The sequence below is a fragment of the Panulirus ornatus genome, chromosome 58 (genome assembly GCF_036320965.1).
Source record: "Panulirus ornatus isolate Po-2019 chromosome 58, ASM3632096v1, whole genome shotgun sequence".
NCBI classification, from domain to species: domain Eukaryota; kingdom Metazoa; phylum Arthropoda; class Malacostraca; order Decapoda; family Palinuridae; genus Panulirus; species Panulirus ornatus.
The window spans coordinates 780,455-796,504 of NC_092281.1; the positions used below are offsets into that span (position 1 = coordinate 780,455).

The 16,050-nt window shown below is 38.2% G+C and overlaps 1 protein-coding gene across 1 annotated transcript in view; it reads right to left on the reverse strand.

Annotated features, from left to right (window-relative positions):
• Window positions 1-276: 276 nt before the first annotated feature.
• Orc5 (origin recognition complex subunit 5) overlaps window positions 277-16,050 on the reverse strand; it is a 61,983-nt gene continuing 46,209 nt past the window's right edge. Inside the window, exons 8-12 of the mRNA XM_071695775.1 lie at window positions 15,800-15,881; window positions 15,527-15,658; window positions 13,951-14,073; window positions 9,597-9,709; window positions 277-1,425 (exon numbers count right to left, since the gene is read on the reverse strand). Coding sequence (XP_071551876.1) covers window positions 1,380-1,425; window positions 9,597-9,709; window positions 13,951-14,073; window positions 15,527-15,658; window positions 15,800-15,881 — 496 coding nt within the window. The 3' untranslated portion in view covers window positions 277-1,379. The remainder of the gene's footprint in view (window positions 1,426-9,596; window positions 9,710-13,950; window positions 14,074-15,526; window positions 15,659-15,799; window positions 15,882-16,050) is intronic.

Sequence of the window (16,050 nt, forward strand, 5' to 3'; positions counted from 1 at the left end):
AGTGCTGTGTATAAAAGGCTGGGATATAACACTTGTTTTTCAAAATTTCAAGCACTCCTAGAATTCTGCTGTCTGTGAGTACGTTAGAAGGACTGATAACGGGAGATTCTGTCAACACTGCCTTGATATGAAAGAAGAAATTAGCATGCTTGATTCTGACTAACTTGAAGTCTAACTTGGACTATGATTGCCTTTTAAGAAGCTAAAAAACTTCATATAAAGAATTCTTACTTCAATCTTTATTCAAAATAGCTTAAGACCATATCATCAACACAATCACATGACACTACATTTATTATCTTGTAAGAATAGTACAAGACAGATACATTAATTCCTCATAGTTATTGGTGTAGATCTACTGCATTCTTCATGACAGGAGTCTAAACCCATAACTTAATAATGAAAAGAAAAATTACATATAATAGCACCTATATTTATGTTGTCACAGATACAATTTAAAATATGCAACACACTACTAAAAAAACAATGTGACTTTGTTTTAAGCATGAGAATATTAAGTAATAAAAACAAAAAGTTTAGAGATCTATTACCTAAACATAACGATTAAAATTATGCACTTGATTACAAGAAAGGCCTTTTGTGAATAGTTTCTTCATACTCTGATAAGTCACATAACGACTTCCTTGACTAACAGATTCTTGTTCTCAATGATTCATTATGCTTTTAAAATACTCGAAGCACATATCAAATTTCTATAATTTCAAATGAATCACTTTATCACCTAAGTGTACACAGAATTTCTTATAATTAGTTTACAAAAATATAATCTTTAAAAAAGTCTAAGTATGGTAGACTAAAGCATAACTACAGAAACACATGGCTATGAAATGAAAGAATCTACATTGATAAATTTCTAGTTAGTCACTGTATTCTTATTCAGTGGTCTTTGCCTATATTTCATGGTACACATTTACATTTAAATCATTTTTGCAGATATATTCATGGCACACACTCATACTGAAATCATTATCATAATCTAAGATTCTCTTATCTACATGGGAACTGTATATCTACAGCACTAAAAACATAAGGGTATTTGATACTGCTAGTACTGAAAAACACAAATTTCATGTTACTGATGTACATAATTACCAAATTTTTCAAAAAACACCAATGGACTTGTATTTAAAGAAAACAATGAATACTTAGGATTCTTTGAATACATTGTTTCATTCAGAACTGCACTACACACCAAGTGCTCAGAACATTGTAATAATTCTAGTTATATACATAGCATACAGTGTTAAAATTAATCATGCTCACAAGAGTAGTTGTATAAGTAGTGTAAGATGTTAAAGTTAACCATGATATCAAGAGTAGTTGCTTAAGCAGCATATGATGTCAAAATAACCACGCTCTCAAGAATAGTTGTATAAGTAGTGTACGACATCAAAATTAACCATTCTGAAAAGAAAAATCTGCAATCAGGTATATCATTAAAGAAACTCAAGAACACACACACACATATATATATATATATATATATATATATATATGTAGGTAATCCCCTATCCCCAGGGATAGTATGTATATATATATATATATATATATATATATATATATATATATGCATTCCCTGGGGATGGGGAGAAAGAATACCTCCCACGTATTCCCTGCGTGTCGTAGAAGGCGACTAAAAGGGAAGGGAGCGGGGGGCTGGAAATCCTCCCCTCTCGTTTTTTTTTTTTTTTAATTTTCCAAAAGAAGGAACAGAGAAGAGGTCCAGGTGAGGATATTCCCTCAAAGGCCCAGTCCTCTGTTCTTAACGCTACCTCGCTATCGCGGGAAATAGCGAATAGTATGAAAAAAAAAAAAAAAAAAAAAAATATATATATATATATATATATATATTATCCCTGGGGATAGGGGATTAAGAATACTTCCCATGTATTCCCTGCGTGTCGTAGAAGGTGACTAAAAGGGGAGGGAGCGGGGGGCTGGAAATCCTCCCCTCTCTTTTTTTTTAAATTTTCCAAAAGAAGGAACAGAGGGGGCCAGGTGAGGATATTCCAAAAAAGGCCCAGTCCTCTGTTCCTAACGCTACCTCGCTAACGTGGGAAATGGCGAATAGTTTAAAAGAAAGAAAGAAATATATATATATATATATATATATATATATATATATATATATATATATATATATATATATTTTTTTTTTTTTTTTTTTTTTTTATACTTTGTCGCTGTCTCCCGCGTTTGCGAGGTAGCGCAAGGAAACAGACGAAAGAAATGGCCCAACCCCCCCCCCCCCCCATACACATGTACATACACACGTCCACACACGCAAATATACATACCTACACAGCTTTCCATGGTTTACCCCAGACGCTTCACATGCCTTGATTCAATCCACTGACAGCACGTCAACCCCTGTATACCACATGACTCCAATTCACTCTATTCCTTGCCCTCCTTTCACCCTCCTGCATGTTCAGGCCCCGATCACACAAAATCTTTTTCACTCCATCTTTCCACCTCCAATTTGGTCTCCCTCTTCTCCTCGTTCCCTCCACCTCCGACACATATATCCTCTTGGTCAATCTCTCCTCACTCATTCTCTCCATGTGCCCAAACCATTTCAAAACACCCTCTTCTGCTCTCTCAACCACGCTCTTTTTATTTCCACACATCTCTCTTACCCTTACGTTACTTACTCGATCAAACCACCTCACACCACACATTGTCCTCAAACATCTCATTTCCAGCACATCCATCCTCCTGCGCACATCTCTATCCATAGCCCACGCCTCGCAACCATACAACATTGTTGGAACCACTATTCCCTCAAACATACCCATTTTTGCTTTCCGAGATAATGTTCTCGACTTCCACACATTTTTCAAGGCTCCCAAAATTTTCGCCCCCTCCCCCACCCTATGATCCACTTCCGCTTCCATGGTTCCATCCGCTGACAGATCCACTCCCAGATATCTAAAACACTTCACTTCCTCCAGTTTTTCCCCATTCAAACTCACCTCCCAATTGACTTGACCCTCACCCCTACTGTACCTAATAACCTTGCTCTTATTCACATTTACTCTCAACTTTCTTCTTCCACACACTTTACCAAACTCAGTCACCAGCTTCTGCAGTTTCTCACATGAATCAGCCACCAGCGCTGTATCATCAGCGAACAACAACTGACTCACTTCCCAAGCTCTCTCATCCCCAACAGACTTCATACTTGCCCCTCTTTCCAGGACTCTTGCATTTACCTCCCTTACAACCCCATCCATAAACAAATTAAACAACCATGGAGACATCACACACCCCTGCCGCAAACCTACATTCACTGAGAACCAATCACTTTCCTCTCTTCCTACACGTACACATGCCTTACATCCTCGATAAAAACTTTTCACTGCTTCTAACAACTTGCCTCCAACACCATATATTCTTAATACCTTCCACAGAGCATCTCTATCAACTCTATCATATGCCTTCTCCAGATCCATAAATGCTACATACAAATCCATTTGCTTTTCTAAGTATTTCTCACATACATTCTTCAAAGCAAACACCTGATCCACACATCCTCTACCACTTCTGAAACTGCACTGCTCTTCCCCAATCTGATGCTCTGTACATGCCTTCACCCTCTCAATCAATACCCTCCCATATAATTTACCAGGAATACTCAACAAACTTATACCTCTGTAATTTGAGCACTCACTCTTATCCCCTTTGCCTTTGTACAATGGCACTATGCACGCATTCCGCCAATCCTCAGGCACCTCACCATGAGTCATACATACATTAAATAACCTTACCAACCAGTCAACAATACAGTCACCCCCTTTTTTAATAAATTCCACTGCAATACCATCCAAACCTGCTGCCTTGCCGGCTTTCATCTTCCGCAAAGCTTTTACTACCTCTTCTCTGTTTACCAAATCATTTTCCCTAACCCTCTCACTTTGCACACCACCTCGACCAAAACACCCTATATCTGCCACTCTGTCATCAGACACATTCAACAAACCTTCAAAATACTCATTCCATCTCCTTCTCACATCACCGCTACTTGTTATCACCTCCCCATTTACGCCCTTCACTGAAGTTCCTATTTGCTCCCTTGTCTTACGCACCCTATTTACCTCCTTCCAGAACATCTTTTTATTCTCCCTAAAATTTACTGATAGTCTCTCACCCCAACTCTCATTTGCCCTTTTTTTCACCTCTTGCACCTTTCTCTTGACCTCCTGTCTCTTTCTTTTATACTTCTCCCACTCAATTGCATTTTTTCCCTGCAAAAATCGTCCAAATGCCTCTCTCTTCTCTTTCACTAATACTCTTACTTCTTCATCCCACCACTCACTACCCTTTCTAAACATATATATATATATATATATATATATATATATATATTTTTTTTTTTTTTTTTTTATACTTTGTCGCTGTCTCCCGCGTTTGCGAGGTAGCGCAAGGAAACAGACGAAAGAAATGGCCCAACCCCCCCCATACACATGTACACACATACGTCCACACACGCAAATATACATACCTACACAGCTTTCCATGGTTTACCCCAAACGCTTCACATGCCTTGATTCAATCCACTGACAGCACGTCAACCCCGGTATACCACATCGCTCCAATTCACTCTATTCCTTGCCCTCCTTTCACCCTCCTGCATGTTCAGGCCCCGATCACACAAAATCTTTTTCACTCCATCTTTCCACCTCCAATTTGGTCTCCCTCTTCTCCTTGCTCCCTCCACCTCCGACACATATATCCTCTTGGTCAATCTTTCCTCACTCATCCTCTCCATGTGCCCAAACCACTTCAAAACACCCTCTTCTGCTCTCTCAACCACGCTCTTTTTATTTCCACACACCTCTCTTACCCTTACGTTACTCACTCGATCAAACCACCTCACACCACACATTGTCCTCAAACATCTCATTTCCAGCACATCCATCCTCCTGCGCACAACTCTATCCATAGCCCACGCCTCGCAACCATACAACATTGTTGGAACCACTATTCCTTCAAACATACCCATTTTTGCTTTCCGAGATAATGTTCTCGACTTCCACACATTCTTCAAGGCCCCCAGAATTTTCGCCCCCTCCCCCACCCTATGATCCACTTCCGCTTCCATGGTTCCATCCGCTGCCAGATCCACTCCCAGATATCTAAAACACTTCACTTCCTCCAGTTTTTCTCCATTCAAACTCACCTCCCAATTGACTTGACCCTCAACCCTACTGTACCTAATAACCTTGCTCTTATTCACATTTACTCTTAACTTTCTTCTTCCACACACTTTACCAAACTCAGTCACCAGCTTCTGCAGTTTCTCACATGAATCAGCCACCAGCGCTGTATCATCAGCGAACAACAACTGACTCACTTCCCAAGCTCTCTCATCCCCAACAGACTTCATACTTGCCCCTCTTTCCAAAACTCTTGCATTTACCTCCCTAACAACCCCATCCATAAACAAATTAAACAACCATGGAGACATCACACACCCCTGCCGCAAACCTACATTCACTGAGAACCAATCACTTTCCTCTCTTCCTACACGTACACATGCCTTACATCCTCGATAAAAACTTTTCACTGCTTCTAACAACTTTCCTCCCACACCATATATTCTTAATACCTTCCACAGAGCATCTCTATCAACTCTATCATATGCCTTCTCCAGATCCATAAATGCTACATACAAATCCATTTGCTTTTCTAAGTATTTCTCACATACATTCTTCAAAGCAAACACCTGATCCACACATCCTCTACCACTTCTGAAACCACACTGCTCTTCCCCAATCTGATGCTCTGTACATGCCTTCACCCTCTCAATCAATACCCTCCCATATAATTTACCAGGAATACTCAACAAACTTATACCTCTGTAATTTGAGCACCCACTCTTATCCCCTTTTCAGAAAAGAAGAGTGAATGTTGGGGTAAAGAGGGTGGTGAGAGTAAGTGAGCTTGAGAAGGAGACCTGTGTGAGGAAGTACCAGGAGAGACTGAGTACAGAATGGAAAAAGGTGAGAACAATGGAAGCAAGGGGAGTGGAGGAGGAATGGGATGTATTTAGGGAATCAGTGATGGATTGCACAAAAGATGCTTGTGGCATGAGAAGAGTGGGAGGTGGGTTGATTAGAAAGGGTAGTGAGTGGTGGGATGAAGAAGTAAGAGTATTAGTGAAAGAGAAGAGAGAGGCATTTGGACGATTTTTGCAGGGAAAAAATGCAATTGAGTGGGAGATGTATAAAAGAAAGAGACAGGAGGTCAAGAGAAAGGTGCAAGAGGTGAAAAAAAGGGCAAATGAGAGTTGGGGTGAGAGAGTATCATTAAATTTTAGGGAGAATAAAAAGATGTTCTGGAAGGAGGTAAATAAAGTGCGTAAGACAAGGGAGCAAATGGGAACTTCAGTGAAGGGCGCAAATGGGGAGGTGATAACAAGTAGTGGTGATGTGAGAAGGAGATGGAGTGAGTATTTAGAAGGTTTGCTGAATGTGTCTGATGATAGAGTGGCAGATATAGGGTGTTTTGGTCGAGGTGGTGTGCAAAGTGAGAGGGTTAGGGAAAATGATTTGGTAAACAGAGAAGAGGTAGTGAAAGCTTTGCGGAAGATGAAAGCCGGCAAGGCAGCAGGTTTGGATGGTATTGCAGTGGAATTTATTAAAAAAGGGGGTGACTGTATTGTTGACTGGTTGGTAAGGTTATTTAATGTATGTATGACTCATGGTGAGGTGCCTGAGGATTGGCGGAATGCGTGCATAGTGCCATTGTACATATATATATATATATATATATATATATATATATATATATATATATATATATATATATATATATCTTCCTTCAACCACAGCAATGATGGCCTATTAAATCTTTAACATGATAATGACCAGGTATCTTCTTTTTTTTTGTTACTCTGGAAGCTCCAATCATGAACAAAAGTCCACATCAAGGCTAGGCCTTAATTGAAATAAAGAGAGGTTAATGAAAGGGTAAAATAAGAGACAAGGGAAAGCATTTACAAATTTTGGTGGAACTGAAAAACCTGTCTTTTACAATATGTCAGGTGGCAGTCACTGGGAAAGAAAGGAGAGGGTAGAGAGTTCCTAAGGTTCAAGGAGTAGGAAAATCTTACAATTGCTCATCCTTACTATTATCAAATGGTTTTACAGGTATTCTATTTAACAAGTGACTTCAACATAAACCCTTAGTAAATACATGAAGCTTAGTCTTATGCACTCTTGGATCCCTTAATTCCTAATACTCCAAATGCAGAGAACAAAACTCTATACAAATAACTTTCACCCTGTCAGATTGCATCTCATCTGTGGCAAGTATACTTTGTACCAATGTCATTAAGAGTGCAATTCATATACTGTATATCATTTGCTGTCCCTTTCAAATTCCAAAAATATTATTAATACAAGACTAGCAAAAGATACAAGGAGAGGTAAACCATGAGGAAAAAGGGATACATGCAGTGAGTGAACTGATTAAGGATAAAGATATTTCTGATGAAACTGTCAGAGAAATGACTGAGTATTAGATGCCATGGATAAATTTTGTACATGGAAGTGATGTGGATGGTGACACTGATCTAACAGGATGGATAAAAATTAGTGTGGAAAGTGAAAAAGTAAAAAGGGCTAATATCAGTGTGGAAACCTACATTTTACTTTAACAAAATGGGCATGGATTTAAGGATGTGTGTAAGTGATTTAAAGGCTCTATATCTGGGTGGCCAAACAACAGCCCACCAAGCAATTTCATGAGTACTTGGCATTATTATCATACACATGTGGGCCTTATGTAAATGTAATCTTGAGAAATGTTCATTTATGTAATGAAAAAAAGGATAATACAAAGAAATTTTTATATTTGCTGCAATTTCATAAACAAACTGGTACTTATTAGTAGCAATTAACCTGCAGTGTGCACTGAGTACATTGCTCTGCTCAAGGAAGTACCACTCTCAACCATGTTATGTATGCATTTAGACTCTGTAATCACAACTGGGCTCAACTGTACCACTCTGTTGCACGTCAGTTACCCATGAAAAGGGCAAGCAAGTGGTTGTGTGATAATATTCATACATAGTGGAGTAGCTGTTATGTTTTTATAGCAATGATACTGATTTCAAAACATTTTACAGTACAGTCAACTATAAAAAGGAAGGTTGATAGTTAATGTAGAAAGTTTAATAAAGATTGGATCAAAAAATACTTTTTTTTTTCAAAAATAGACCAGTAAGCTTAATATATTTAGAATCTGTCACAGTGATGAAAGAACAGAATATTTGCATCACTATATATAAAAAACATGCAGAAAAAAATGATGAAATCAAAGGATTGTTATAAAAAGACAAGGTAGATTTGTTGATGAAGAGTTACAGTGGGCAAAAAGAATCACTCACCAAACTTAATGCTAAAACCTGAAGGTAGTATAGAAGTAAATTATGCTATCAGTGAACTAACTGCTAAATGACTCATGCCATATTCAGATGGTGAGATTGTAAAGGAGTGCTTTGTTGCTGCAGCAGAAATTTTGAGTAATGAAAATAAAATTATTTCCTAACATTATTCCCTTGGGGCAAACAGTTACTTGAAGGACTGATGACATGGCAGACAACTTCAAGAAACAAAACAAAGGACACCATTAATAAATTTGAGTCTTCCTCTTATCTGTATGGATGAACCTATGGATGTTGATAATACTGCTCATAGTGCCATTTTTGTATGGGAAATGACTTCAAATTTTGAAATAAGTGAAGAATTGTTGCTTTTAGCTAGCATGAAAGGTACCACCACAGGTGAATTTATGTTCAATGATGTGATGGATACACTTTTAAAACATGGTTTAAAGTCAAAGAAAGTCACTGGTATAGTAACAAATGGCGCTCCAGCCATGGCTGGATTGAATGAGGGCGTCACTGTGAGATTTGTAGCTGAACGAGAAAAAGAAGGATGGACCTCTAAGACTTGTTTTACCCTGTTTTAGTCATCAAGAAAACATGTGTACCAAACGAATAAAAGTGAATTGTGTTGTGTTATGTTACTTGCTATTTCTACAGTCAACTATGCTAGACTCTTCATCACAGGCAGTTTAAAGAATTTCTAAGTGATCTTGCCTCAGAATACCAAATATCACCTACCATACATCATCTAACTTTCATATATAATGCACCAAAACTAGATCCCCCTATCCATAGTCATGACTCACAAACCTTTCTGTGATTTTCCCTAACCATTTCATGTACCCTGGTTCTGCCCACTGACAGCATGTCATCCCCTGTAAACAACATCTTTCCAACATGCTCCATCCCCTGCATGCCTTGCACCTTCTTGCATATTCAGGCCCTGAGTCTCCAAACCAACTCTCAATCTCGACATGCATCATAATTTTTCCTGATTAGTAAGCATGAATCTGTATCACTCTCTGCTTAATCACACACGGAAGTAACAAACATTTGCATGATCAAGTAATGTTTAACTATGACCTTAGAACAGAAAGATTCTGAGCATTTTTCTGTTTGCTTGAGGTCTGAATCAACCAACCAAAGAAAACTTACTGAAAGTCTATCAACATTTACATACCTTGCAATGCTGCGTATAAAATCAAACGATACAGCACACTTGTACTTTGGGGAGTCCAACTGATCATCTCCTCCAACTTGAGTCAAAAGCCTCAAGGTCACCAGGGTGGATATCTGTAATGAAAAAATTACAACTGACATTACCTATTGGTGTGGTCCTGGTCTACCCAATTGCTAATCAGCAACCTCCATACATTTATGATGTCATCATTCTGTTGGCCATCATAATGGTACCAACCTGCCTCTTGATTCTTGGAACACAAAAGTCAATTTAATGAAGGTCACTGTCAGTTCAGGAAAAATGTTTTCAAGAAAGAGAAGGTGGGGTGGGAAATTCAGCTCATAAAATTACTTGTAGAACACTATCCCATATAGAAACAGCTTTCCACCCTTCAAAATTCATATTCTTTGCAAAAGCCTTGAGAGCATGCCAACATGGAAAAGAAGGACTAGAGAAAAACTCTCAAAAAACAGGATGAATCAAAAAATGATTACCTTAAGAAAGATCTTAGGGCAAGTTAGGGTTTGTCTGAAGAGTGATCTTAGGGCAAGTTAGGGTTTGTCTGCCCTGAAGGTGACAACCCTAGCACTACACATGGTCACTCCTTGACATCTAGGGGTTAGGTATCTTATAGCTTATGCATTACAGGAATGCCCAAGGCCTTTATTGTTTGGTCTCCATGGATATGTTTCTCAAAAAGGTCAAGGTGGAGGCAAATTTCCCAGCATCACAGGTTCTAACATACAGACCAGGTTGTGCCAACAAAACACATCTCTTAATTCAGGAAGAGTTTTTCCCCGCTGAGAGAGCTTCTTGGACTAATGAAGAGAATTTCCCCTTCATAGTTTCTTATGATCTTTATAAACTCTTTCAGACATTTAATTAAGCATAAAAATAAGGGTCCCCAACTGTAATCTTACAAGCAGATAATTTCAAAACACTATTTCATTTTGGCCATAAACCTAGAGTTTGGAATTACCTTAACACATGAAATGTTATCACAAAAAATGAGAAGGTTCTCATGTTTTGACAATGCATGTATGCCACTAATTTTCCTACTGGCACCAAGGGATACTGAGAAGAGTGTTTTCATAATGAGATGTTGAAGCACTTTACCACCATAAAATACTCTAACTGTAACAAGTCCAGGACTTTTCACAAATCCCACCTAGAGAGCAGCAGGGAGGCAGCTGGTCTCCTAAAAACAAAGACCAGAGAAGCTTATCTTTACTAGGTCCAGAGATTTTTAAGCTAAATCTGACTCCTGTAGCAATACTAAAGGAAAGATTGCAGTTTCCAGACAGACATATCATCTATGAATAGAGACTAATAATGTGATACAAATCTTAAACTGTCAAATTCTTGAAAAAAAAAAGCCACATGTAACTTTCACAGTCCAGAGTTTGGTTACTAGGCATCAGAAACAAAAGCAAGGAAATCTTAAAGAAACGTAAGAAGTGCAGAACTAATTGGTGCTAGGCATAAGAAACAAAAGCAAGGTAATCTAGAAAATATGTAAGTAAGAAGTGCAGAGCTAAAGAAGTTTCTGGCATTACGATTATCTATCCCACTTCTGGGCTACAACATTTACTGAACCACAAAACCATTTCATATGGTAAGAACTTTTTCCAAAAATGTACTAGGGGACTGGGCACCTATTGCTTTTGCCCCACTGTTTAACAATCAAGAGGCATAGGATGGCAACACATCATTTGTTTTGGTGGTGAAGGGATCCATCCTTAACGTACGACCAAAGTGTAATTCTCCCTAAAAATATCTATGCTGCCATGAATTCAATCTTGATATGACATCTGCCTAAACACTGCAAACTTCTTGAAGATAGGGAACCTGAAAAAAAAAAAAGCTTTGCACTTATTTTATTATAATTTCTCCAGGACCTCATTTCCCTAAAGGGTTCTGGAGCTACTCAATGCTCCCTTTTCCAAGAGGTCCTGTAGCTTTATAGCTGTAGCAGGGAAATGATGGACTCCTTTAGAGTAAGTTCATGATTAGATTGTACTCCCAATGATAGAGTCTTGCTAAAAAGAACTTTTCATTCACGGTGAAACCTAATGTAGGCGGAGTCCGGTAACTCTGCTTTTGTATACTGATGGGGAGACTCTCTTCTGTTAGCTCTATTACAGTGCACTTTCCCTTATATGATCTTTGAATTCCAGCTCCATACTACTATCAATTTATCAACATTCAAATACATTACTTTCAGTCAAACATTATCATCTTGCATTCTTGCCCTCCCTGCAGTGCTAGCATGGCTGCTCCACCTCTTGCCATAAGTAGTTCCTCCAGTTTTTTGTCTTCTGACTGTGCTCTTTGCTTTTCTCCACCACTTCCTTTGAGTTATCACATCTGATGAATATCCCACTGAATTCTGCCTTATCTTTATCATTCTTAGTTTTTTCCTACACACTCCCTGGTCTGATGACTCCAAACATAACCATAACTGGTTGCTCCTTTATGTCTTGGTTATAACCACCAATTGCTCTCCTTTACTTTATCATAGAAATTGCATCTGTCATTCTCATAGCCTCCAGCAATCTTTTAATGTGCATTTCATCCTTTTTTCCCCTTTCTTCCTTATCTAGTGTATGTTCCTATTTCAAGCCAAAAATAATCAAAGATTTATGTCTATCAATATCCTAATTTACTAATCTATCTAATACTGATGCCATAAACTTTTCAGCCAGATTCCTCAGTGCAGATACATCAAGCTATGGGTCTATTTTCTCTATAATCTTGCTTTTAAGTGACAAGTACCAGTCTTCTATGCTCTGTATTTTCCTAAACCTTACATCAACTAGCCTGTAAGCTTGTCATTGCGTGTAACTATGTTTATGCCACCCTATGACTATGTTCACCTCCATCACTCCTCATGCTCTGCATCTGTTAATCTACCACCAAAATCACTCCTTTCAAACTTCCTTGCCCTATAATACCATCAGTCTCTTTATATATGTTAATCCTAGGAGAGAAGAGAGAGAAGAGAGAGAGAGAGAGAGAGAGAGAGAGAGAGAGAGAGAGAGAGAGAGAGAGAGAGAGAGAGAGAGAGAGAGAGAGAGAGAGAGAGAGAGAGAGAGAGAGAGAGAGAGAGAGAGAGAGAGAGAGAGACCTCAAGGACCTTGACTCTCCAAACTTTGATGTCATGTGGCTCAAGGTCTGTCCCCCTTCCTCTCTGGCCGATCTATCTCTATGGTTGTTGATGGATCAGCCTCCCCCTTTTCTCCATCAACAGCAGTGTCCTTCAAGGTTCTGTCCCATCCCCTACACTTTTTCTTCATTCATCCACATCCTTCAATTCTACTCCCTCTTTTCTCACTTGATCTGCATCTCGTCTTGACATGGCTTCCTCAATAAACTCAGACTTGGACAGGATATTTCAGTGGGATACTGAAATTGTGTTAAGTTTAATGCCTCCAAGACCCAGTTTCTACCTATCTCTCTCGAAGACTCCTCACAACTCTCATCCCTCCTTTGACAGCTCTGTAATTCCACCTCTTGACTCACTGAACATACTTGGTATTACTGTAACATCCACTCTTTCTTGGAAACCCCACATTACAGTAATAGCTAAGTCTGCCTCTAAGAAACTGGGTGTCCTGTTTACAAGTCGAAAGTTCTTCTCTTCTGAACAGTTACTCTGTTTATATAAGGGATTGACTCATCCTTGTATGGAGTACTGCTCTCACATTTGGGATGGTTCTAGCTCTACATCCTTACTTGACAAGAGTTGAAAGCGGTCCAACTTATAAATTGTCCCAGGCTAACAATTAAGCTTGACCCCTTGCCTTACACCACAGTGTAGGTTTTTGTTCCCGAGAGCTGGCTGCTTGTGTGCCCACACCACTAGGTAGACCACACAATACTTGGCAAGCTGCTGTGTCACATGATTATTGTGTAGCCATCAGCAACTCAAGGGTGAGCCATTTTGATACCTGCTTCTTTCCCTACACATTAAAGCTTTGGATCTCTCTACCTTCTAATGTCTTTCCCAATAACTATGGCCTGGAACATTTCAAAAATGTTTTTCGCTTTCTCAAAAACTCATAAGTACTTTCCCATCTTTTCTTTTTCCATAATTCTTTCTATATTTCAATTAGGGCCCAACCTTGATGTGGACTTTTGTCCATGACAAGAGCCTTCAACATAAAAAAAAAAGTATCTGAATTATTTGGAAAGGAACCTGAACACATCACCTTCCCACGAAAGCAGGAAAGGGAATTTTGTTTAGTAAATAATTTTGCCAATTATATCAGATACTGCATTTCTCTGCTGCATGTATGAATGCACTCTTTCACTGTGCACTTTACTTTTAGCAATGACACTTTGGTAAACTTACCTGAGAAAATAAGTTAGCTGTTGGTGTGACTTTATCATCAATGATGGAATAGAAAATAGCCAAAAGACGATCCAAAGGGAAAGGCTTGGGTCCAACCAACTGATTTCTTGATCTCTCCTTAGCCTGAAAACATAATTCATCTCATGAAAAAATAATAATAATAATAAACAAACAAGTTATGCAATTATATTACAAAAAACAGTCATATTCAAAATAAAGTGTTAAAGGCAATTTTTAAACTTTTGTGAAATGTCTTTATAATAGACTTCAATGTATCATAATTTGGCTTCTAAAAGACACTTCAGACCCCATCGGACTAAGTATGTGATCAAAGGGAAATTTCCATAAAAGTCTGCTACTAGGTTTCAGATATCATGAAACAATTAGTTTGTTTCCTACCTGGTCCAGGATACTAGACATAAGGAGAACATGTGACAGGCTGTTGCACATCACCTTGGTGTATTTAAACTTATTTTGCCGATATAGAATGTTTTGTCTGCACGCATAAACGTAGTTTTTGATGAATTTACGATAATCTAATAGTTTAATATTATCATCTGTGCCTTTACACCTACAAGGTACCTTTAAGTAAAGATCTGAAGACAAAAAACAAAACACAACTTGGTCACTGCCCACCAGGCTGAGATAAGCTCCTACTTGGTCAACATAGAAACAAACTCAGTGCCCATGATATCATGCAACTGGTTTTCTTTATGGTACAAAGGCTGTTCTTTTGTATTACTTCATGGCACATAAAGGTACTATCAGTGTTGTACATGCTAAGAGATTCAAGATACATCTCAGCATTGCTGAAAAGTAAAAAATTATTGAACATCACAACCGTGGGAAGAGTAACTTGCACCTCATGACTCCAGGTAACCCTGAACTATATCCAGCTCATTCAGAGTAGTCTTGGTCACTCCATAAATATCTTCAGCCTCGAAGGAATATTACACTCATCAATATTTCATTTAGTGATGTTCCTAGGAAAAATTCAGGATGTAATAGAATCAGGCTTCTAAAGGATCAAGGGTTTGTCGTAAACATCAGGTGGCAGGCATTCACTGTACAAAAAAAGTTAGAGATGGCAATATAGTGAGACAGCTCTGAACTATTTGTCAACTTCCCCTGGTACAGGTTGCCGAATCTACTCTTTGCCTTATTTTTGCATGAGTTGCTGGCATTCTATCCACAAATCTACACTCTCTCCATCTCTTCCATAATATTTGACATGTAACTTGCACAACTCTATATCAACTCTAGGTTTTCCCCCTTTGCCCTTAACCCTTAGACTGTGGTTATCTGTAAACCTGTATACCACTATATGTGCAAAATACACAAAAAAATAAAAACTCTTACAAATGTATCATATCCTTATAACATAAAAAAATGTTCATTTCAGTAACAGATGAAAAACTAGCTTATATAATAGAATCAAAGAAAGTTTCTTAGTAGTATGAGATCCCTTAAAGACTCTTGCAGATTACACATTTGAAATAACCTAAATCTATCAATAATACTAGTGTAATCTTTCCACATCAGCATATTTTGTCAACCTGCGGCAGTTATTTATTACCTTTATCATAGCTTTAGTTTTGCGCTGCTTTCCATGATGCTTCATAAAGAACCTTCGGTCAGTGCGTGCTGGATTGTATGATGCAAGATAAGCAGCAATCATCAAAAACTTGGAATAAAAGGGCAGTTCCATCTGTCATAAACAAAATTACGCAATTAACATACTATCAGAAAATGAGAAGAGAAAATCAAATTACTAAACATATGAAGCGATTTACAAATACGAAAATATAAAGCAGGTGAAAGTGTTAAGAAAATAAGGAGTGATTCTTACCTTAGCAGTCACTGATGATTTGGTATGTGACAGTTCATGTCCTCCTGTTTCTGTCAAACACTGCATTCTCTCATACTGTGAACTGGGAAAATCTACATCAGTGGGGTTACTTTTCAAGTCAAACTTATATATTCACACATATATTTGTAAAGCAAAATCAGAAGCTGCGTGATTTAAGAGCAAACTAACTATTCAGTGTTAAGCCCAGATGACAATAGTAAATCTAAAAATCCTTGAGATATTTGCTTTTA